Source organism: Hemibagrus wyckioides, linkage group LG15 (genome assembly GCF_019097595.1).
Source record: "Hemibagrus wyckioides isolate EC202008001 linkage group LG15, SWU_Hwy_1.0, whole genome shotgun sequence".
In the NCBI taxonomy this organism is placed as follows: domain Eukaryota; kingdom Metazoa; phylum Chordata; class Actinopteri; order Siluriformes; family Bagridae; genus Hemibagrus; species Hemibagrus wyckioides.
The window spans coordinates 15,635,002-15,658,980 of record NC_080724.1 but is presented as its reverse complement, the minus strand read 5'-3'; the positions used below and the strand labels follow the sequence as shown (position 1 = coordinate 15,658,980).

Sequence of the window (23,979 nt, the reverse complement as noted above, 5' to 3'; positions counted from 1 at the left end):
TTTATCCTTATCATAACCACTTCCACAATTACTCACATGAGTGGTTTACCTGCTTCGGACAGGACGTTGTTTTTTTTTTTGTTGTTGTTGTTGTTTTTTTTACAATGGTCCTAGTGATACACAAACCTCCAGGCTGCACGTGTTAACTGGGCCGCCAGACGCAGTCACGCAGAACGGTTAGATCATGCTGCATGCAAGAGGGATGGAATCTCAGTGACTGGTTTTGCGCATGCCCATACATATGGTGCACACAGGCAGATACATAGATAGATAGATAGATAGATAGATAGATAGATAGATAGATAGATAGATAGATAGATAGATAGATAGATAGATAGATAGATAGATAGATAGACAGACAAATGCACAGCTGTACGCTGGATGAATGCAACCAGAAGCTTCTGCCATTCACTTTCCAGTCCCAGAAGAGCGTTCATTAAAACACTGCTTTGAAGCGCTGAGGACTGAACTCAATGGAAAGAGCATAATCAGTGAATAGCACAACAAGGAGATGAGCGTGATCTGGCTCCGTTTTCCAAATTACGGCAAACATAAATGCACTTAATTACACAGATCAACAAATTCTCCAGGGGTGGCAAGAGCGCAGCTCGATGCGTATTAAGCATGGAGACTTCTGGAGTACTAATGGAGCAATCAACGTTCTATGCGTCGGCATACATTAATACACATAATTGATCTAAAGGCAAATAGCTTTTCCGTTCTGAAGAGAAAACATTTGTTTTCTCGGTCGAAATGAGATTAACTCGCGGTTTTCACAAATCATTTCAACAAACTACAGCTTTGCCTACTCTGCAATATACAACATGATAAAGTCTGTGCTTTTAGATGGATGGTGGTAGCGAGTTTTAGAAGGTCAGCGGTGTAGCGGATGGCAGCATTTAGTATGAGAGTCTGGCGTAATGCAGTCTTTATGGACAGGTCTGGCTCTTAGCAAATGGCAACACTTGTGATATTGATAGCATGCTGCTGTCAAGAAGACACTTCAAGGTTCAAAGAAAGCTCTGGGAAGGAACTCCCAGCGGAGAAGGAGGAAGATATAATGAAATCAAGAAGTAAATAAATGAATCGATGAATGAATAATAGATCAGCCAGCAAGTGGCCCCTTCGAGCAATGCCACGGATGCAATATTAATAACCAGCTCTTACTGTTCATCTCTGTGTCATCACTGACACCCTTAGGAGCAGCATGGCCGGAATAACACACAGCTGATCTGTACATTCGATCCGGATTACGAATTTTCTTCAGTCCTTCCGGAGGCAGGGAAAGAGAGAGTAGAGAAAGAGAAGAGACTAGGAAAACTGCACAATAACTTAACATTGAGACTTTCTACATTCTCCCCATGCACACACACACAGAACAGTTACTGGGTACTCGCAGTGAACCCGAGCTTCCCTCCCCATGCGTCTCCGACATGTCCGTCTCTGAGCAGAGGAATGCAATCAGTTCAATTCGGCTTTTGGGTTCAGTGTGCCAAAGTCACTTCTCTCCACCAAGTCTACACCGCTGTTTCACTGAGCATGTTCAGAGGGGCAGAAGGGATTGCTTTGACTTAAGTTGCTCCCTAGTGGTGAGGACATGTGGAATTTTATTTGGGTTTAGGCTCGGGCTTCGAGACAGTACAAAAGCAATCTCTTTCATCTTGTAGAAGATGACAGTGTGTATGTTTTCATTACAGCAGACCTGAACACACGCTGTTTATTATTTACAGTATATGAGCCAGCGCTGAAGATCAAGTATCTAACTTTATAATTCAGCTTCAAAAGATCAATGTGGCAACTCCGATAAAAAATTTAAAGTTCTGAATATGCAAGGAAAAGATGATGCCAGGGAGCATCTGAACTGCTTGTACAGGGTTTTCCAAAAGCATTACAGCGTTATCGTAATTGCTGAGAATCATTTTAGGTTTACTCTTCCTTCCCAGGATAATGCCTTTTGGGAAACAGTGCCAATTGATTCCACAGTGTCAGAGAGTTTGCTTGTGCATTTCTTTCTTTTCCTGACCTTCTATTCTCCCTTGGATTTGCTGAGCATTGAGAAATAAATATTCAAGAATTTTCCTCCAATCCTTCGAAAAATAAAAGAGGCAGCTCCAAAATCCTGTAAGGGAATTTTTTTCTGAAAGTTCGGTTTTGTATTGCGTGGCGCAGGATTCCTGATGTTTGCTTGTGTGAAGCAGGCAAGGGATCACAATTGGTTAAAGTATCTGTTTCTACATTACAGCACGCACTGATAAACCCATCCACGCCCCCCCCCCCTCCACATGAATGATCTAATTCATTTAATAGAGTTATAAATCCTCAAGCGGATCTCCACTCGAGCTTGACCAACATGAGATTTCTGAAGCTAATATCAATACTGATGTTGGGCTAGAAAATAAATCATTACCACGGCTCTGAGATATACTGAGATATTCTGATTGTTTTTAAGGTGTAATAAAATCAGGTGAAGAAAAGAAGTTAAAAAATGTGCTGTGCAGTTCCTATCTAAACGTCTCGGTCTAGATTTCATTTTGGTAATCAAATGTATTATACAAATTATACAACTTTTTAAATGCTTGTTTTAAGTGTTATTTCCTTCACACACACATACTAAACCCTATAATTTAGCGAGGAGCTAAATCAGCAGAAAAATCACTAAACTGTCCTGTTTCTCCAGGACTAAGACTGGAACACTCCAGTCGAGCTGTTTTTTGTTTGTTTGTTTGTTTAAATACGCTTATAAACAGTATTCTTATTTATTTCTAGTTAAAAATGGTTGATACTTTTCTGTAGCCTTGCGTACAAATCAGGTGATGTCTAAAATAAACACACCGCTCCATTATTCCTGTGAGAAAAACACACTGCTACGAGATGCTAGTCATAACACAGAAGGAATTAAACTCCTGCTCCGTCTTCATTCCAAAGGTGGAATTTACAGGTAGAAATAATATGTATTTCTACCTTTAAATCGATAGTCGCGAGGTAGGATTGTTGTCTAGTTCAGCAAATGCATAGCTAGCTCACTTGTTATCGCGTTTGAAGCTAAGCATAATTTACCACTGAAACATAACACACGAGGAAACATATCCATGCTGTTCTTCATAGCAATTTATCTTATTCTTATAACTTTTATTCTTTTATGTAAAAAGGTCATCAGTTTCAGATTGTTGGCTAGTTCAGAAAATGAATAGCTAGCTGGCTTGCTAGCAAGTCGAAAGCTAACGTTAGCTTGACTACAACAGATACAGGTGTCATGTCATGTCACAACACACAAGGAAATGTCATCTATCTGTTCTTCCTCTACTTTAACATATATTTACACATTTCATTCTTTGTTTTTTTTTTATATATATATATATATTTATATATATAAAATAATCATTGGTTAGTGCTTGTTTTTCACATTGTTGGCTAGTGGAGTAGCTGATGAGAAGATTAGAAAATGGCTAGCTTGCATTAGCATAATCTTTTATACCAGACAAACAGACTCGTTCGTATGTTTTTGTTTCGTTATTTCTTTAGGAGAATAAAAGTATGGCTAAATATAAATCCACTTGCAGTGACATTTTATTTCCACAGACTAAAAACTGTCTGTTTAGTCAAACATGTTTCCCTTCAGAAACTCATTTTATATTCCGCTAAAGTAAAAAATGAGGTGAAGTAGCGCTCTGCTCACAGTTTTTTTTTTTCCTGGTCTTGTTCTACCATTCTCTCCAAACTTTGGAAATATCAGTAGAATAAATGGCAGTACAAATCCAAGAAAAAAAAGAATGAATATAACCTATTGATTTGGCATATTTACCACATTTAAAAAAATCACAATATATAGAGAGAGAGAGACGTTCAAGGGTTACGTGTCTTTCTTTTTATTTACGGTTGGTTGTAATCCAGTTGGAATCCTTTACTCCTATTAGGTTAGTTACTATTAATAATAACACCGGAGTGTGAAATAGTTTTACAAACGAACAAAAAAAAAAAAAATATCACGTTTCATGTGATAGCCAACAGGCTGCTAAAGCCCCTATTATTAAACACTGTATCGGGGCACAAGTGGGATTCTCTGGATGCGAGAAGGGTCAAACCAGGGGACAGAAGCACTCAGTGGGACGTAAGAGATATTATCCATGTTTTCATAGCAGCCTCTAGCAAAGAACAGCCTGTCCTTATGTGCAAAAAAAAAAATCTGTGAAATACTGAAGCCCTGGAGAGCAGCGCTCAACACAAACACTGCTGCTTCAAGGACAAAAGGTTACGGGACAGAGAGTAATCAAAAAGGTAAAGAAATGTAAAAAACTACACATAATGCAACGTTCCACTCACTTTCCACACTGATACGAAGTAGGCCTAGAGTATTAAACTGGAACGGTAGGGTATATATATACATATATATGTGTATATACATACATATATATGTGTATATACATACATATATGTATAAGTGTGTGTGTGTGTGTGTGTATGCGAAACCAGAAAGCCCTTAACCTCTCCAGCACAGAAGCGGCTACGTTCATGTGTAAGTGTGTGACACATGTTCCTCCTCCGCACGTTGACCTCACAAGAACGGCAAAAATAACTCAACCTGCTCTGCCAGGGGAGTCTCAGCTCAGACGATCTAAAAAGCACGTGGCAGCCATAACGCAGCGGGAGGAAGAACATGAATGTGGTGCGCATTACAAGCCCGGATGTGTTTGTTTGCATCTGTAACAAATAGAGAACAAGCTTGGGTAGCCCTGAGCCATGTGATGCTTTCAACACAAAGGTAGATATCTCTTTATTCCAATACTCCCGTTCTCAGTTGACACGCCGTGCATAGTAAAACAGACGTGTAGTGTGGCGACTAACAAAGCTCAATACCACCCCCCTGTGGGCCAGCACCGGTCCAAAACCAACGCACTTTTCCTCCTATCATAGCATTATTTCCTGATCGCTGATTTTATATTCATAGCTTTGTAATTACAAGGTACTAAGTAAGTCAATAATACGTGCATGAGCGCTGTTTCGTCCTAGTCTTCTAGCATAAGGTCACTGAGGGAATAACCAGATTCATCGGATTGTCCTTTTGAACTCTTCAAGTTGAACGCTGCTCATGTCAGTAATCAAAAATCACAGCAATAACATGATCATTGTCTGTGCAATAAAAATACTGGGGTTTGTTGTTTTTTTTCTCCATAAAAGTTTCTTCTTTTAACACAAGGTCTCCACCCTGTGGCTGGAAGAAGATAACCTTCAGCTATTATTAGTTTCCTTTTCTATTTCAATCTCTATTCAATTAAAAACAACCACTGACTATGGTCTACTTTATACTGAACACAATTGTCTCTATCACAACAAAGAGCAGCTGGGCTTAGTTTAATCCTCAGAGAAGTTCAGCAAAAACAAGACGTAACGCCTTCTACACCTAACCTGGACACACACTGGGAGCCGGAAGAGCCTAATCATCAATATCACCATCAGTATTCCTGCAACCAAACTAATACCAAATGGCAGGTGATCAGATATTTTCAAGATATAGATAAAATAACTGCGACCTGCATTATTATATAGGTGCTACCTACTGAGTTTAATCCTAACTTCTTTCTTCTTGACAGCACACGTAAAGTTTTCCAAAGACGTAACATTGCATGCACATCAGTTGTTGGTTTCTTCTGAACATGATGGCATTATGGAAAACTCTACAACTGTCCCACAGGTATAGTTTATGTATATGTTATTTCAGTTCTCTAGTTCCTGCACATGCTGTAGTAACAGAGCATCACTTTGGAGCACAGAAAGTAGCACATCACTGATGGTAGAAGTAAATCCTTCCAGATAAGCCCGCTTTTGAGACCTATGAGTGCCAGACTTGGTGGATAAAAGCAGTGAGATTCAACACAGGCAACTTGGTAACAATTCTGTAAAGCCGGAGAGGCTTGATAAATAAAAGAGAAGTTAGTGGTCGACCACGGTGCTGTCAGTAAGTTTGCTCTCTGAACTGAGACGCAGAGGGAAAGCGTTGAAGGCTTGTCGCGTTTTTATTTTTTGGAAGTCTCCCAATTTTCAAATTCTTTTTTTTTATATATATATCTAATACACATTGCTGGCTAGCTACCATGGCTGGCTAGGGTAATGATGGAGAAATAACGAGTGTGTCAGGATAAATGCGGAAACCCGAGAAGCATCTCGCGTCGCAAGTTGCGAGCCCCCTCGACCCGCTCCTTAATGTTTTCACTCCATTCACACTGTTGTCATTAGGAGTAAACAAAACAATTACAATCCCCGAGCTTTTGCCTCTTACCTTCCGGCTTGTTTTCGGCAGCCATTTCCCCTCCGCGCGCCACATCCTCCTCCTCCTCCTCCTCTTCGCGAGCGTTGGGTACCACCACGCGCGTGCACGTCTAGGACAGCGCGAGGAGGGACCGGAGGAGCGGGAGGCAACTCCAAGCCACTCCACCATTGGCTGTGGGATGATGACTGACCACGGGATGCTGAAATGGTCGGCGAGCTCGGCGAGAAACGACGTCCCTTTCCAAGTGTCCGCTCGCGATCATTGGGCGGCGGAGGGATGTTTAGGTGCAGCCTCCACGCCTCGGTGAGACAGCCAGCCAATCCTCGACGAGCTCGTGCCTGAACTGTGCGCCGTCAGAGGAGTGCGTAAGACTGAACAGACTCGGGAGGCTTCTTTTGAAACTATAAAAATGTGCACTGGAGATCTCTGTCGAAAATTCCTCTTAGTTAGCTTAAGATCAGAATTAGAATCAGATACATACATACATACATACATACATACATACATACATGCATGCATGCATACATACATACATACATACATACATACATACATACATGCATGCATACATACATACATACATACATACATACATACATGCATGCATGCATACATACATACATACATGCATGCATGCATACATACATACATACATACATACATGCATGCATGCATGCATACATACATACATACATACATACATACATACATGCATGCATGCATACATACATACATACATACATACATGCATACACATATCTGGCATGAGAACAGAAAACATTTAAATAGTAAGACTTAACAATAAATAATAATAATCATGGGTATGAATCTGGAACAGAGGATTTATGTGCAGATTTGTGCATTATTTACTCTATACAGCTGTATAAATAAAGATATATGCTTATGTATTTACATAACAGTTGAGAAAGAATCAGTAATTAGAGATGGAGAATGAAATACAGAACACAGGTAATAATTCCTGTGTTAGCTGTTTAAGCTGGAGGCGGCATGGAGGAAAAAACAGTTTTTGTGCCTAGATGTTCTGGTGCACAGAGATCTGAAGGGAGAAGTGCAAGCAGTTTGTGGTTAGAGGGTGAGAGGGGTCTGTGATGACGTTACCTGACCGTTTCTTCACTCTAGAGTTGTAGGTTGTGGGCAGGTGCACACCAGTGATCCTTTCTGCTGTCCTAACAGTCCATTGCAGTCTTCTTTTATATAACTAAATTGCTGGCTGACCCAAACCAGACTGTTATAGATGAGCACAGAACTGACTCAATAGCAGCTGAGTAAAACTGTGTCATCTGTGCCTGTGGCAGATTGAACTTTTTCAGTTGACAAAGGGTGTACCTCTGCTGGGCCTTTTTCAAGATGGAGTCAATTTGAATGTCCCACTTCAGGTCCTGGGAGATGGTGGTTCTGAGGAACTTGAATGACTCCACTTCAGCCACAGTGCTGTCCATGATGGTGGTTGGGGGGGGGGGGGGGTTTCTCCTGAAGTCTACTATCATCTCCACAGTTTGGAGTGTGTTCAGCTCCAGGTTGTTGTGACTGCACCAGACAGCCAGCTGCTCAACTTCTTGTCTGTAAGCAGACTCGTCTCTGTCCTGGACGAGACCGATGACTGCAGTGTCATCTGTGAACTTCAGGAGCTTGACAGAGGGGTGTTTAGAGGTGCAGTCATTTGTGTAGAGAGATTAAAGTTAAACGTGTGCATAGGGTGGCAGAAAGGGCAAAGGGGTGGCACCATCAATGTCCAAATACTGTCTCTGTAATTCACCTAGATGTGTTCCTTTAAAGGCAATGGCAACCCTGAAATACAGTACATATGTTTAGATTGATGTTTTCGTAATTTGTTTATTGACTGTTAATTTGTTGCTTAATTCTGTGTTTTCATCATTACATTGAGAAGTTAGCGTTCTCTTCCCTAACCCTAACCCCATATCTAATTGTAGCTCTAATGTTAGTTGCTGAATTACTTAATTATATGTTTAAGATACAAAAAACATTATGAGGGAAACAGCCATTACACTGTAACAATAAAAGTTAGATATAAGTCAGACATTACTTTCTAAGTATTTTCATATTATCACTGCACCATCAGATAGAATCCAATGCACTTTATTTCTTACATTTTTCTACAATGGCTACAGATTCTTCCCAATGAAAAAGACAGATTTACCTTTTACTGAAAACCTCATAAATGTCTTCTGAGAACAAAATAACGTTAAATGTTTATACCACAACACTGGAATCTGGAGCTGTTGATACATTCGATGAACAGCAGCTCTGAAATTAACCCTGTCTGTAAGTCAAATCACAGACCTAGTTTAATGGATTTCTAATACGTTCTATCGTAACAGCTCATTTCAAGGAAATTCATATTCATATGGTGGACAATCGACATAATCGAAGTCTCAAAATATGTAAAAAATAAATAAATAAATAAATAAATAAATAAATAAATAAATAAATAAATAAATAAATAAATAAATAAATAAAACAAAATGTTATTCTACAAAGTAAGTTGTAAAATTTTATGCAGCAAGACATTTATGGAAGGAGTCTCCAGTATCAGCACATTGCACTGTCTCTAGCATTGTCTCTCTTTTTTTTTTGCTTTTATTATTTCCCGAAACAACTTACACTACACATCCATTATGGGTAAGATTTGAGTACAATGGGTTTTCAGTATGTTTACAATGTAGGGACATTTTGGAAGTGCATGTGCGTAGTAATCAAGTAAGCTACAAAATGATGTAGATAGAGATTAGGTTAAGAAAATGTTGTGCTCTTTTAAAGTGTTCTTTTAAAGACCTTTTAATTAAATTTACTGTGATTAGGAACTTTGCCCGATTATCTATTAATGAGGTAAATGATTTTCAGTAATGAGGTTGGCTTGTGTGAATTACGTAGTCGCTATAGGGTTAATGGAGAAAAAAAAAAGAGGACAGAATAGAACTAGCTATCACACAGAGGTGGTGCTGAAGGGACAGCTCCAGAGAAAGAAAGACTCATACAGAGAGAGGAGGAGGCTTTAAACATTACCAACTGGTCCTTGTTAAAAACCTAATTCAAACAAAAACTGGAAGTGAATCTCTTTAGATTTCCCTTAAAACTGAGATTACATATAGTGCAGATCATCATTTGGTGGTCAAAAGTATGTGGACACCCGACCATTACACCTATATGTAATTTATAGTGTCACAAAATTAGAAGCACAGAATTGTTTAGATTGGTTACAGTTGGTTACATTGCCCATGTTTTGGTTGGAGCAGAAGAACAGCTTGAAAAAATTGTAATTCTTACTGCGCACTAGACATTTTCTCCATCCAGATCTCGTTAATGTTGGCTGAATAAGCACAAATCCCCACAACTCCAAAATTTAGTGATAAGCCAATACCAGCAAACAGAGTAAAGACTTTATATTAATGTCTATGGTTTTGGAATAGACACATGTGGGTGTGATGGTCAGGTGTCCATACACCTTTGGTGTAATTAAATCTGAGGAACTACTGTGATGGTAAGGAATCTACATAGTTTTGGCCATGTACCATATTTGCTAGGCAAGTAATGTTTGTGTGACCACTTAATGACCATTTAATTACACCAAAGGTGTCCACACAACTTTGGTGTAATTAAATCTGAGAAAGACTTTTGGGTATTTTACTACTGTGATGGCCAGGAATCCACATAGTTTTGGCCATGAACCATATTTGCAAGGCAAGTAATGTTTGTATGAAAGCTGCGTTGTTTTTTCTTTTTTTTCTTTGAAATGATTTTTTGTAATATGTTTTGTATTTATTTGTAATAATAATATTAATAATCATAATCACCCTCATCATCATCATCATAATAATAATAATATCAGTGTTGTTGTTGTTGCTGTTGTTGTTGTTGTTGTCATGATGCTGCTGCTGCTGATGATGATGATGAGGCTGTTTTTAAGTGGATCCACTTTCACTTTCTTTAGTTACATTATCTGAATTGTCTAATAAACGTTGCGAATCTTGAATGCATTCTTGAATATGCAAGTGGCCTGACACAACTGAGAGATTAATGAACATTCTTTAATTGCAGTGAGCTCATAGATAATGAATTAAATGTTCCTTTTGCCCGCAGCAAAAAAAATAGACCGTGAAATGCCATCATTGAAATATGATCCTTATTGCATGCATTCGATTGATAACATGGGAAATAGGAACACTCTCCAAATCCTGACCTTTTCATCGCCGATAGAAAAGTCATGAAGTGGTAATATTAGCCTAAATGACAAAGTGCAAAGACCTTTGCTTTGTCAGACCTTTAGCTTTCTCTGTGTAGGGAGAAAGAAAAAAAAAACTTGTTTTCCTGCATAATAAAATTGTGATCAATTAACGATCATGTGGGGTTTCATTCGCATTCAGCAAAATGAATTAGAGTTTTAAAATAGTGTACTTAGGCTTGTAGCTGCATAGATTAATTTAATTCTGTTTACTTTTCCTAAGTACGAAATGTTCACTGGTAATTAACTACGCCTGTGTGTTAATTCATTTGCATCGCGTTTATTCTTGCAATAGTTTGTTTATGAAGCTAATAAATCTTGTCCGTGCGTGTGTCATAATTAGTGAAAGTATAATTTCAGATTAAGGATGCCTATGCCTACCAATAATAAAGCATATCCTAATGTGCAATAGAGTAGGCGTTCAGAATAGGCTTTTAGTCTTTGTAGATCTCCAGAGGTAAGAATTGGTACATAAAGAAATACCAAGCTGTGCAGAGTTAATAATAAATCCTTTCCATTTAGGAATAATTACGGCGTCGATTATATAAAGTGCACATAAAGTTTAGAGCATAGTTTAATAAGCTTTGTCTCGTCTCCGGAATTATATTTAACCAATGTAGAGAGCAGTAACTTCTAGAAAACAGTCTATTCAGCATCTTACACGCTCAGTATGAACGAGGGGGGGAAAAAAAGAACAGTTCACCTCCGAGCCTGAAGGGGGCGATAACGTCTCCATATCCTTGTGAAAACAGACGCTGGGCGGGATGAAAGGTTGTAAACATGGCGGCGGCCTTGGAGGAGGATGAAATTGACAATGATGATTACTATTCGCTGTTAAACGTGCGGAGGGAGGTATGGAATCGGTGTTATTTAGTTGTGAATATATATTTAGAGAATTAGAGTGATATATGAGTGGTAATAGTTTACATAGCGATAATGCAAATCAGGATTTAGAGGGAATTGAGTTCACGCGTTAGCTCTGTGACCCTTGCTTATCATTGCTTATTACGGCGAAACTCTAGACACTGTTTATTCACAACATTTCGGTTTATTTATTTGATCATATACTCTGGAACGGTTAGTACCCTTTCCGTAAACCTCCTACAGGTGGCTATCACGTTAGTTTTGTATTAAAAGCTTCTACACGAACTTATTCTGACACCCAAAGCTAGCGTGCTATGAAGCTAGCGCTGAGTTACTTTCGTTATCGAAATGAAAGTTAATTGTCGTTGTTTTTCTCGATCGGTCTTCCCTGCAGACGCGAAATGGGATAACATGGTGTACATGCTGTTCGAAGTCGCTTGTCATTAACGTCACTAAGGCTTTGGATCATTGAGTTCATTCTGTCCTTTCACGAGGGACTGGTGGCAAAGTTGTGCTGCCTTCACTCGCTGTCGAATTTATTGTTAATACAAGTTTCTGACCTTAAGTCATAACTGTTTCAGAAACGTTTTGCCTACCCGATTCTTATTACCACGCATTACTCCATTACAGATGCAGGAAAGGACAGTGGGGGTGTACATTTCTTCTCAATAAATGTTTATTTAGTAGTCAGCAATTAGGGAACACACAATGGCTAACAACTCTCACTACTGTTTAAATAATCTACAGTATTACAATAGAATGACATCTAAGGAAGATACGAAAGCAGATCGCTAGAAGTTTGACCGTATTCGTACATTCAGCTTATCTCTGGTAACTGCTTTATCCTGTTTAGGGTTTGTGTCCATTGCAAAGGCACCATTGTCACGTTAATCACCCATAGGGTATCATTTAGTGTGGTCAGTCCAGCTGCTGGTATGTTTTTTTGTCTGTAGGAGGAAACACACGTAGTTTCTAAAGGAACGTTTACGCCATTTAGGTGATACACATATACACATAGTACTAATATGTAAGGGTCTAAGAATTATTAGCAAGCCGAATCTCTGTTAGAGAAAATTTAGTACCGTAGAAAAACACACGAGACGAGGTTTTTTTTTTTTTTTGCCAGCCAATTTAGTACTTGCTGAAAAGGTACGATTTTAGTCTCTGAGGGATGGTGGGTCAATTCAAGCACATGCACCATTGTAAAGATTCAAGAACCGTTGTATATTTGCATATTATATTCTCAAGCAGTTCAGGATTCCTAACAGTTCTCCTGCATGCAAACACCAGGATCTAACACTGCCTGAGGAGCACAAGAAGGCAGCAGATTGTTTATTACAGTTCGACTAAAGTGAAAAGTGATCACCATACTGTAAGCCAAAACTTGAACTTCTAGAAAGTTCAGTTTGCCTGCATGGACCCTTCGTAGAGTTCCTTGCACATGAAAAAGCCAAGAGGAAACAAGAGCCAAAGTTTATGTGTATTAATTTTCTAGAAACATGACTTGAGTTGCCAGGTTATCCTGTACACATATATGGGTACACTTTATAGATGCACTATATAGCCAAAAGTTGTAGGACACCCCTCCAAATCATTGAATTTAGGGGTTGGGCTTGGTTCCGGTAAAAGCAACACCTTTTGTGCTTTAGGGTACCAAAATATTTTGTACAATTTCATGCTCCCAACTTTGTGGGAACAGTTTGGGGATGCTTTAACTCTTCTGGGAAGGCTTTAGCGGTGTCCCAAAACCTTTGGAAATATAGTGTAATAACTAACCAGTTCTGGAATAGATGGACCAAATATTATTTGTCTGGTTGATTATTTTAGGCACAGCACTAAAAGTAACACTGTATACCTGCTGGACCTGTTAGAGAAGTATACAATGTTTTGAAAATATTGCTTCATTTTTTCGTACACTGTGTGCCAAACATCTAGTTGTTCAGCATCAGTGACTGACCATAATAAGCAGTTAGCTGGATGGTTTTAGCTTTAGTTGTTCACTGATACCAGTGCTGCACACATTCCCCTGTCACTATTATGTGTGTATCAGTGCTGTGGTCAGAATGATCCACTTAAAAACTCTCAAAGATCCCTTTCCATTGACGGATCCAGGATGAACTACAATAAGTATTACTCTATTGTGGAGTGTATCTGATAAAATAACAGTGAATGTAGGTGTAGTATAGGTTCTTGGCCACTGAGTGTATATATAAACAATCAAATAAATATATATTTTATAATTAAATATAATTAATAAATTGTTTTATATAATATAAATATCATACATCATGTACTTTCAGGCCACGCAAGAGGAACTTAAGGCATCGTATCGGCGTCTGTGCATGCTCTACCACCCGGATAAACACAGAGATCCTGAGCTGAAAAGACAGGCAGAGCAGCTTTTTAACCTTGTGCACCAAGCATATGAAGGTGAGATGCTTTTTAATTTAATTTTATTTTATATATTACCAGAGTGGAACAACAGCATTGTGATTTAAAAATATTTCCTTTCTGTGCAGTTCTAAGTGATCCACAATCCAGAGCTATCTATGATATTTATGGGAAGAGAGGCCTGAGCGTGGAAGGATGGGAGGTAAGGCTTGGTTCAAATACGACTTGGATTTAACAATATAATAGTAGCATTAATAAAAAAAAAGAGAAAGAGCCAATCTTCCATCAGTCTTTTACATTTACATTTATGGCATTTGGCAGACGCCCTTATTCAGAGTACCTGACATTTCATCTCATTTTTTTTATACAACTGAGTAATTGATGGTTAAGGGCCTTGCTTAGGGTCCGGCAGTGGCAGCTTGGTGGACCTGGGATTCAATCTTCCAATCAGTAGTTCAACACCTTTAACATTAAGCTACCACATCCCCAGTCTTGTGGTAAAGTTGTGTGTTATTGTAAGACAAATAGACCTAACTGCCAGATTTCTCATGATTTTTCCCCCATACTTTATGCATGATGATAAATAGCAATCCCCCCATACATCCCCATAGGTGTGTAGAAAAACGACACTGATTTATATATACTTGAGCATGTTCACCGAAATTTACATTTAGTGACACCCACAAAACACCATAAAATGGAAAATCTTACAAGCTGAGAACAGCAAAAATAATGAGTAAATGGTGAAAAACTGAATGTTCCAGAATCATTTCAGAGACTTACACCATGTCATCCTCCATGAAGTTGCATTAGTGAGTCTCCATATGCAAAAAAAACTTACATAAACCTCAGAAACCTCCTTCGGATAAGATTGTTTAGCTGAGCTAATCTCTTTTTTTTTTTTTTTTTTTTTTTGTCTTTCTAAAGGAATATCATGTTTCTTGTTTAACTGCTCTTGTAAACATTTTCCATATAACTGTTTTACAGTTTGATAAAAGCAGCTCAATGTTCCTTGGTGTTAATTGATATAAACACATCTGTCGTGTATTTTCAAATATTGTTATAGGTAGTGGAGAGGAAAAGAACGCCGGCTGAGATCCGGGAAGAGTTCGAGCGCCTTCAGCGAGAGAGGGAGGAGAGAAGACTTCATCAGAGGACCAACCCTAAGGTTTAATTTCTCTCTTGTATGACCATTTCACTTTAAGTCTTAAAGCATCAAGGTATTTTACCTGATTTATTGATCATCTCTCCGGCAGGGGACAATCAGTGTGGGTGTGGATGCCACAGACCTTTTTGATCACTATGAGGAAGAGTATGAGGAACTCTCTGGTGGTGGCTTCCCCAACATTGAGATTAACAAGATGCATATATCTCAGTCCATAGAGGTATGGGATTTCTCAAAAGAGAGAATTTGTTTATTTGTTTGAATTAGGGCTGTCAGTCGATTAAAATATTTAATCGTGATTAATCGCATGATTGTCATGAGTTAACACGAGTTAACGCACGTGCTCTCTCTCTCTCTCTCTCTCTCTCTCTCTCTCTGTCTCTCTCTCTGTCTCTCTCTCTGCCTGCCTGCCTGTTTTCCGTCTTTGTCTATCCGCTGATTCTACTTCTTTTCCGGTTCCTCTGAGCGCCGTAGCACAATTACGCTCATCCAAAATGCTCTCATTGCTTCAGACATGTCATGACATTTATCCCAAGCCAATACGAAATGAGATCCCACCCCTCCCGTCACCCGTCCGTTGTTTGTCTGTATATGTATTTGCAGCCAGTTACCAGCAGACTTTTTAAATTATTTACAAAATTATAAAAACTGCTTTAACGCGCAGTACAATAATTGTCGGCGTTAATGAATTAATGAGTTAACGGCGATAATAATGCGTTAACTTCCCCAGCCCTAGTTTGAATCAATTCAGCCTTGTTAAATGAATTAGAAACTGAAAAGCAATCAAGTCTTATTAATCAAAGATATCTACAAAAGAAGTGTGAGAGTGTGTGGTTGTCTGTCTATATGTGTGACCCTGCGATGGACTGGTGACCTGTCCAGGGTGTACCCCTGCCTTTCACCCAATGTGTGCTGGGATAGGCTCCAGCAGATCCCTGTGACCCTAATTAGGAAAAAAGCGGTTATAGACAATGAATGGATGGATGTAGACACGAGAAGCAGATTAATGATGATCCATTATTGATTATTAATGATTAATGACTCCCTATTTACTGTCATATTTGTAACATTTCCACGAAACATTAATGCCTCATCAATGCAGGCGTAGTAGACGTATTCCATATTCCTCAACATTCTTTTTCTCCATCAAGTCCTTAGACGAGTAAACTACACCTTTAACTCAGAATATTGGAAAAAAAAATGTTTTATCTTTCATACATTTTATTCTTACAGTAGCTAAAGACAGGATATGAGGATGCAGGTTATGGTTAACAGTCAGAGCAGGTGTGAGTACAAAATTGAAGTTGACACTGTGTGTGAAATTTGCTTTCATTCACCTTGGATGTCTTTGATGAATCAGAGTCAGCTCCTTTATGTCAGTATGTGCTGTCAGCATTATATGAGATTTGCTTTTTAGACATTTTATCTCACACGCATATGTCTTTTTTTTGTTTGTTTGTTTGTGTTTCTTTTCCTCCCCCTCAAGGCCCCTCTGACGACGTCAGACACGGCCATTCTCTCCGGCTCTCTTTCCACACACAATGGCAACGGCGGTGGAAGCATTAACTTGTCTCTGCGACGGGTGACGTCAGCAAAAGGCTGGGGAGAGGTACGCACTTTGCCAGCTTGCTATTTTAATACAAACTTATAATGAATGCTATTCCACGGAATGCAAGACACATTTATTCTGTTTGTAGGTTGAGTTAGGAGCAGGAGACACACACGGTCCTCTCTTTGGGTTGAAGATGTTCCGCAACCTGACACCTCGCTGGTGAGTAATGCATGTCAGCAGTGTAGTGAAGTTCTCATGAAGAAACAGAAACTGAAAATAACTATCCTTGCACAAAGAGTACCAGTCATTTAGATGCTTCTTCAAGTCTGAGAAGTTCTTGTGCTGGTTTAAATGAACCAACAGCGCCACCAGTCTAGACTGCAGAAGGCCAGCACATGCCAGTGTCTCTTTCAGTGCATATTTATTAAATAATACTGAATTATTTCTGATAAGTGGGGACATGTCTAGTCTTCTTGGACTTAGATACTCCAGTTGATGATATTTGAGATCCGACTGCAGTTGTACGAGAGCAGGAGTGTAATGGTGCAGTTAAGTTATTTTAGGGTCTTTTTTATAGACATGCTTGTCACAGTGGGGTCTGTGAAACCGAGACGGGGGTTCTGTGATTTTCTAATTTTGTTGCATTTACAATACTTATAAATAGTGTCTGGAAAGAAATAGGTTTTTTAAGAAACATAAAACAAGCATTACACTTTTAAATACTGTATTTTTAAATACTAAACCCATGACATATAAACAATCATGATTAATCACTTTTGTAAATATCAATACTACACAAGGATTTTAATTTGGCCCATTATCCCACTCTCTGAATGTGTGTGTGTTTCTTTCAGCTTCATGACCGCTCAGTGTGCAATGCAGTTTTCGTCACGTGGCGTACGTCCAGGCATAACCACCGTGCTTGCACGCCACCTAGACAAGAACACAATGGGCTACCTACAGTGGCGCTGGGGTGCTCAGTCTTCCATGAACACCAGCATTGTGAGAGACACAAAGAGCAGCCACTTCACATTTGCTGTGCAGGTCAGTAACTTGTTAAAGCCGACGACTGACTAAAGCCTCAGTTCAAAACCTATGCTTTTCAGAAGTCGGTGCAATACAGCACGGCAATGTTTATAAGGATATTGTTAAATTGTGGGCCATACCATGATACACAGTCAGTTTTCAATCATTTACTTACAGTACTGTTTTTTGTGAATGGCTCATCCTGTTGTTGTATTCCATTTGACAGTTGGGGATTCCACATACTTTCATTATGATGAGCTACCAATACAAATTCCAAGATGATGACCAGACCAAGATCAAGGGTTCTGTCAAGTATGTACTTGAGTACCTATTATGTCGTAGTTACATAATTAAGTTGCTGGCACGTGGATTGCTAATCCTACCCTACCTTATGTCTCTTTTTTTTTTTCCCCCACACGCAAACATACTTTGCGTACAGATCAGGCTTTTTCGGAACAGTGGTGGAGTACGGTGCTGAGACTAAGATCAGTCGACACAGTGTTCTTGGTGCTACAGTCAGTGTTGGAGTGCCGCAAGGTGTTTCGCTCAAGATCAAGTATGAAGCTGATGTTTTTTTGTTTGTTTTATATGAATGAATTAAAGTCATTTTACTCACCATGCATGTAAAATGTCTCTTTATGTTTCAGGTTGAATAGAGCCAGCCAGACATATTTCTTTCCGATCCACTTGACAGACCAGCTCCTTCCCAGTGCAGTGTTCTACGCCACTGTCGGACCTCTGGTGTTTTACTTGGCGATCCAGCGTCTTGTTATCAAACCTTACATGTCTGCTCAGAAGGAACAGTAAGGAACGATTTCCGCGTACCACCTGAATTGTGAATATAATGCTATTAAGGAACTTACACATAATACTGGTTGAGTGCATTCTTTACAGTGAATTTGTAGGCATATAATGTATAGAGGCAGAATGTAAGCAGTTTGTGTTTATTTGTTTTGGGATTTGTGCTTAATTTGCTTGTGATCCTCTTTCTCACCTCAGGGAACTGGAGAAGCAGCGGGAGAGCGCCGCGTCTGAGATTGCCAAGAAGAAGCAAGAAGCCGAGTCTGCTGTACGTCCACATGGCGCTATTATACTGCCGATGCTTCTTAATGTAGACTAGTTAATCACAGTGCTTCTTAGTAGCATGAACAGAAGCAATACATTTAGATTACACAGTTCCCCATTTATCCATTAGTACCACTTTGTCGTGGTGATAATTATTTCTCTTTGAAATCTGGGGAAAATCTTTTAAACTGTGAAATGTGACACTTAGGCTTTTTCACACTGCATTTAGCCCCGGGTTATCGTCGTTCTAAACACTGCTTTTAACCCTGGGAAAAAAAGGTTGCCTGCTGTTCGTCCAAACAGTGATAGCGACTCCGCAAATATGCAAATAAGAATGTTAACCTGGGGTTTAGGAATGTACTGTGTGAAACGTCTGTTAATGAATACAGGATTAACAGTTAACCCCAGGTATAGTATGAGCAGTGTGAAACGTGATTACAGATAACCCAGGATTCTGGCGGTTTAGGATGACCCAGGGTTAACAAGTTCAAGTGTGAAAAGCCCTATTTTCTACTATGTATATATGTATACACAGGGCAATTCTAAACTAGACTTTACCTCCATTAGGCGTGGCTTAAATCCATGCCACATCCTTTCTTTTATGCCCCTTCTTCAACATGGTAGCCATTACTGTATAGAAAAGAGAATTTTAGAGACAAAATGTTGCCCGTGAGTGTCTAAATTTTTCATCCTGTGCATCTGGAAACTACAGACTACCTCTAATAGTAAAAAGCATTAAACAGAAATGTAGATTGCAATCAAATTTCCCATTCAAGATGCCCACACACTGTCAAATGACAATTTTGACACATATAGAGAAACTGGATGTTCAGTGTACAGTTGCCAAAATAAAAAGATTCTACTTTTAACCCTCTTCTACTGCTAGTGTTAACCTGTCACCCATTTGTGACCACTATTTCAAAATATTGTTTTTAATGGCTAAGGTAAAATGATTGCACGTATTCTTGTGTCTCAGGTTCTGCTGATGCAGGAGTCAGTACGCAGGATCATCGAAGCCGAGGAGTCCAAAATGGGTAAGAGATAACGGGTCCGTGTGGTTGGCGTCAAAACACACAATTCAGAAATCTCCAAATCTAAACACAATTAAAAAAAAATTACAAGCATTTTGTGTTGTATTTGGTTCAGGTGAGTAACAATAAAGGTGCTACTACAGTATATCATGCTGTCATAAGTCATTTTACTTAGTGCTTACTGTTTTACGCCTTAGATTATAACATACACTCAAGTCCCATGAACTGAACTGGAGTTTCATGTTTTTCATGCTTCCAGCGCATATGATCCAGTTCATGAATGGGTTAACTAGTATCTCAAAAAATGGGAGTAGCTTCCTGTGGTCACATCACTGACATGCCTTCTGTGTTATCAGTGTTCGACTCATAGCTTAAATATTGTCAAATCATCATTCACTTGCTAGCTTTATGAGCTCTTCTATCCCCTAAAATATAAAGTAATAAGTCATTTAATCCAGTGACCCTGACCAGAATACAGAAGATTAATAAATGATGCTAGATATTCATTTGCAACACATTTTCATTAAGTAATCTTCTCTTACCAGGCCTCATCATACTCAACGCTTGGTATGGAAAGTTCGTGACAGACAACAGCAGGAAGCATGAAAGGGCAAGAGTCATTGATGTGACTGTACCGCTACAGTGCCTGGTGAAAGACTCCAAACTCATTCTCACTGAGGCCTCAAAGGTAACGCACTCAAACTGGTGAACGAAATATGACAACATGCTGTTATGGGAAAATAATCAATGACAGAATAGTTGCCATTACAGTAGCATAATATTACATACTATATAAAATGCTACATCCTAAAATGTTTTATTCTGTGGTATCAAATATCACAGCAATTTGCCTTTCAGCCAACACTACTGATAGAGCTATTGTTATAGGAAATTTATCTAAACCCTCTGACCAGTCAGAATTAAGAATCCAATTCATGTGTTGTGGTGCAGGAAAAAAAAATTGTATTGTATTTACCATGATTTGAGTGCATCACTGACATGATTTGTTGTGTTCAGACTGGCTTACCAGGCTTCTACGACCCCTGCGTGGGTGAAGAAAAGAGCTTGAAGGTGCTGTATCAGTTCCGGGGCGTCATGCACCAGGTTCTGTCTGGTGACACAGAAGCACTCAGGATACCAAAACAGTGTAAGTCTCCGTTGTTCTTCCTTTGTGATATTGCTATGTAAGTTTACTTTCTGTTTGTCCACTACTATGGTCTCATGTATGTGTCTTCTCCCTCTTTTTTTTTTTTTTCCAGCTCACAGAATCGATAATGACACATAGGAGCCTTTATCTACATGGCTGAAAGGGACAACTTGGACTGATGTATGGGAGAAATGGATGTTATAGTGACTTGGATATTCCCTGTGGCCTAAAAGCCATTCACATGCACTATAGCCTTCTTTTGTGGAGTTTTAATCTTTAAGTAAAAGGGCATGTTTAATGGAGTCCAGTGGAATGCATGACGTTGTTGTCCCCAATTGATAAAACTGTATCTGAAATCAGTACAAGCAAAAATATGCAAAGTATTTGTTACTTCCTTTTTTTTTTTGTTATTTTCGCCTCACGTTTTTTTCCCCTAGACAGATTCCTTTCCCCCGTAAGAAAATGATGGTTAATGAAGTAATATATGAACTGGATCTCCAGGATCACAACAGTGCCTGTATTCAGTGCATGCTGCTGTAACAATCCCCAGAATCCCACTGAAAAGGGAAAAAGGAAGGGTCCCAAGCATCAGCATTGATTATCAGCGGACAACTATTATATAAAAGTCTCAATAGTTCTATACTGGTTAAGAAATGATGTTCCAGCCTCTGTGATACTTCTGCTGGTCAACCGTAATAAATTTACCATTCCATTCTATATGAAATTCAACTAAACCAGAGATCTAATAGGAAACTGTTACATGAATATAAAGCATGGGAACATTAGAACAATTTTTTTCTCAGTGATCAAAAAAAAAAAAAAACCCCACACATACCACAAGCTTTGACATTCTGTGTCTGGAGAGATTGATTTAAAATTACACAGAATGTGCAAAGTAAAATATTAAGTACATAAGTTCTTAAATGATATGGTTAGTAATAAATAATGGTGTGAAACATGAGTGTTCATGGTCTTCCCATACCTCACTGAATTCTTTAAAAGGTCCTAGTTCAGTTGCTACGTGGAGGAAAAAAGTTCTATCCGTTTTTCTGCAACCACAAGCCTTCAATAACAGACAAAAACTGATTTCTGTGGTTGGGTGATTGAAAAACAAAAGAAAACATTGGTTGTGCAGCATCTCTGTTCCTCTCTGAAAGAGTTTATCATCAGTAAAATACACACTCTGGAGTTGTGCCATGGGGTAGAGAGAGATTAATTAAAATGACATAAAAATGGTTTTAAATGGTGTGTATCTTTTTTGGGGTTTTTTGGGGGGGAAATCTCTTCACAATTTAATCGGAAGGAAAATCCTTGCATTTAAAACATTTTCCACTCTTAGAAGAACTGATTTTATTAGGTGGTAGCATTATCCAGAAACTGGGTGCCATGTGATTTGTATTTTACATTGGCAAACGTTTTGGGAAACCGCTCCAAATCATTGGATTCAGATGTTGTTTTTCAGGGGTTGGTCTTGTCCCTTTAGTTCCAGTGAAAGGAACTCTTAATGCTTCAGCATACCAAGACATTTTGGACAATTTCATGCTCCCAGCTTTGTAGGAACAGTTTGGGGATGCTTCAACTCTTCTGGAAAGGCTTTAGGAGTGTGTTTATGGGAATTTTTGACCATTCCACTAGAAGTGCGTTTGTGAGGTCAGGCACTGATGTTGGACAAGAAGGCCTTGCTCACAGTCTCCGCTCTAATTCATGCCAAAGGTGTTCTATCGGGTTGAGGTCAGGAACAGTCAAGTTCCTCCGCACCAAACTTGCTTCTCTGTGTCTTTATGGACCTTGCTTTGTGCACTAGTGTGCAGTCAAACTGTTCCCACAATGTTGGGAGCGTGAAATTGTCCAAAATGTCCAAAAATTGTCTTGGTACGCTGAAGCATTAAGAGTTCACTTCACTGGAACTAAGGGGCCAAGCCCAACACCTGAATTCATTGATTAGGACAGGGTGTCCCAAAACTTTAGGCAATGTAGTGTAAATTGTAGTGTGAATTAAGACTAAGCTTAGGCAAGGTTTAAAGGGTGTTTTATCTGTTCCACGTTTTCATCTGTATCATCAAGCCTCCTGAGAAAAGCATTCCACATCAGGTTTTTGTGACTTCCTGCAAAACTCAGTTAGGATTATTACTATAAAGTATTCAATCATCTGATGCTTTCATAGTGGATATAGAGATTACATGGACCAGATGAAGGTAATCTCTGGTTTCTTGTTACTGTATCTACTGGAGAAGTTATACACAAAGCAACTTTTTTAGCAAAATAATAGCACTGTTACTGTTATCATGCATAAGAACATGTTTGAGTCCTACAGACTTAGTCTCAGTGGTTCACTTCCTGTTTTGAGCAGCAGTTTCTGTTTTTTCTTTTTTTTTTCAAAATAAAAGTCTCCGTGACGTAATTTAAGCGTCATTTGTTGCTCTAACATATTTTTATTTAAATTTTTTTGCAATAATTACACAACGTAAGCCATGACATACAAGCTACCGCTTGGTTTTCTTTTCTTATGGAGCTGAGCTTATGGAGATAAATCTGGTCTGTACTCATTATAAAACAGTAGCTCAGCCTTCACCTCAAAGAGTCGGCTCAAAGAGTCGACTCGTTCATGAACAGCAAATCAGTGTTTCCAACTCTTTTCAGGGAATAGTGTCTGATGAATGCGCAGGAAGTCGCCAGACGATTCCATGTACTAATTTGCATATTCATTAAAATCGTCGTGGTCATTTGCATATCATAACATGTTACATGAACGTGGGAGATTTTCAGTATATAATGAAATAGTTTTTAAATAAATAGAAGAACAAAATAATGAAAGTTGGAAAATTGATAGACAGGCGAATAAATAAAAAAATAAATTTTAAGATAGATAGATAGATAGATAGATAGATAGATAGATAGATAGATAGATAGATAGATAAATAAGCAAGCAAGCAAGCATTTATTAAATATATCTGTTCATTAAACTGAAATAGGTCCCTGGCCAAAAACGTTATGAAACTCTGCCCTAAAGTAGTAGTTTTCAAACTTATTGCTCTAAGATAGAATTTCATAAAAATGTAATGCTGTAATTATTTATTATTATTATTATTAAAATTATAATATAATAAATTATTATTATTATTATTTTACAATGGTGAAAATCACAATCCACTATTGTCACAGCTGTTGTATTTATCAATTCTTATAGCTGTTAGCCTATTTAGACTTCCAGC

General features: G+C 38.7%; 2 protein-coding genes across 16 annotated transcripts in view; one reads left to right on the top strand and one right to left on the bottom strand.

Moving 5' to 3' along the window:
- Window positions 1-6,439, bottom strand: part of camta1a (calmodulin binding transcription activator 1a) — a 407,198-nt gene extending 400,759 nt beyond the window's left edge. For 12 of the 15 annotated variants that reach the window (XM_058410173.1, XM_058410174.1, XM_058410175.1 and 9 more), the window contains exons 1-2: window positions 6,275-6,439; window positions 1,168-1,269 (exon numbers count right to left, since the gene is read on the bottom strand). In XM_058410173.1, the coding sequence (XP_058266156.1) occupies window positions 1,168-1,269; window positions 6,275-6,299 (127 nt within the window). In that variant the 5' untranslated portion in view covers window positions 6,300-6,439. Of the gene's footprint in view, window positions 1-1,167; window positions 1,270-6,274 lie in introns of those variants that run through there. The other 3 variants (XM_058410182.1, XM_058410183.1, XM_058410184.1) reach the window with 3 other exon arrangements.
- A 4,822-nt stretch (window positions 6,440-11,261) lies between these two features.
- On the top strand, window positions 11,262-22,010 carry dnajc11a (DnaJ (Hsp40) homolog, subfamily C, member 11a). Its single transcript, XM_058410789.1, has 16 exons — window positions 11,262-11,378; window positions 13,691-13,820; window positions 13,910-13,983; window positions 14,848-14,949; window positions 15,038-15,166; window positions 16,433-16,555; window positions 16,644-16,717; window positions 17,353-17,542; window positions 17,751-17,836; window positions 17,964-18,080; window positions 18,172-18,327; window positions 18,524-18,593; window positions 19,566-19,623; window positions 20,166-20,308; window positions 20,638-20,767; window positions 20,880-22,010. The coding sequence occupies exons 1-16, from the start codon at window positions 11,307-11,309 to the stop codon at window positions 20,903-20,905; spliced, it is 1,680 nt and encodes a 559-aa protein (XP_058266772.1). The 5' UTR covers window positions 11,262-11,306; the 3' UTR covers window positions 20,906-22,010.
- Window positions 22,011-23,979: the final 1,969 nt, after the last annotated feature.

What these genes read in the sequence shown, in the direction of transcription:
- dnajc11a (XM_058410789.1), top strand. Translation starts at nt 11,307, where the DNA reads ATGGCGGCGGCCTTGGAGGAGGATGAAATTGACAATGATGATTACTAT. An exon ending in AGCCGAGGAGTCCAAAATGG is followed by an intron (nt 19,624 to 20,165) that starts GTAAGAGATAAC and finishes TTCTCTTACCAG; the next exon opens with GCCTCATCATACTCAACGCT. An exon ending in ACTCAGGATACCAAAACAGT is followed by an intron (nt 20,768 to 20,879) that starts GTAAGTCTCCGT and finishes TTTTTTTTCCAG; the next exon opens with CTCACAGAATCGATAATGAC.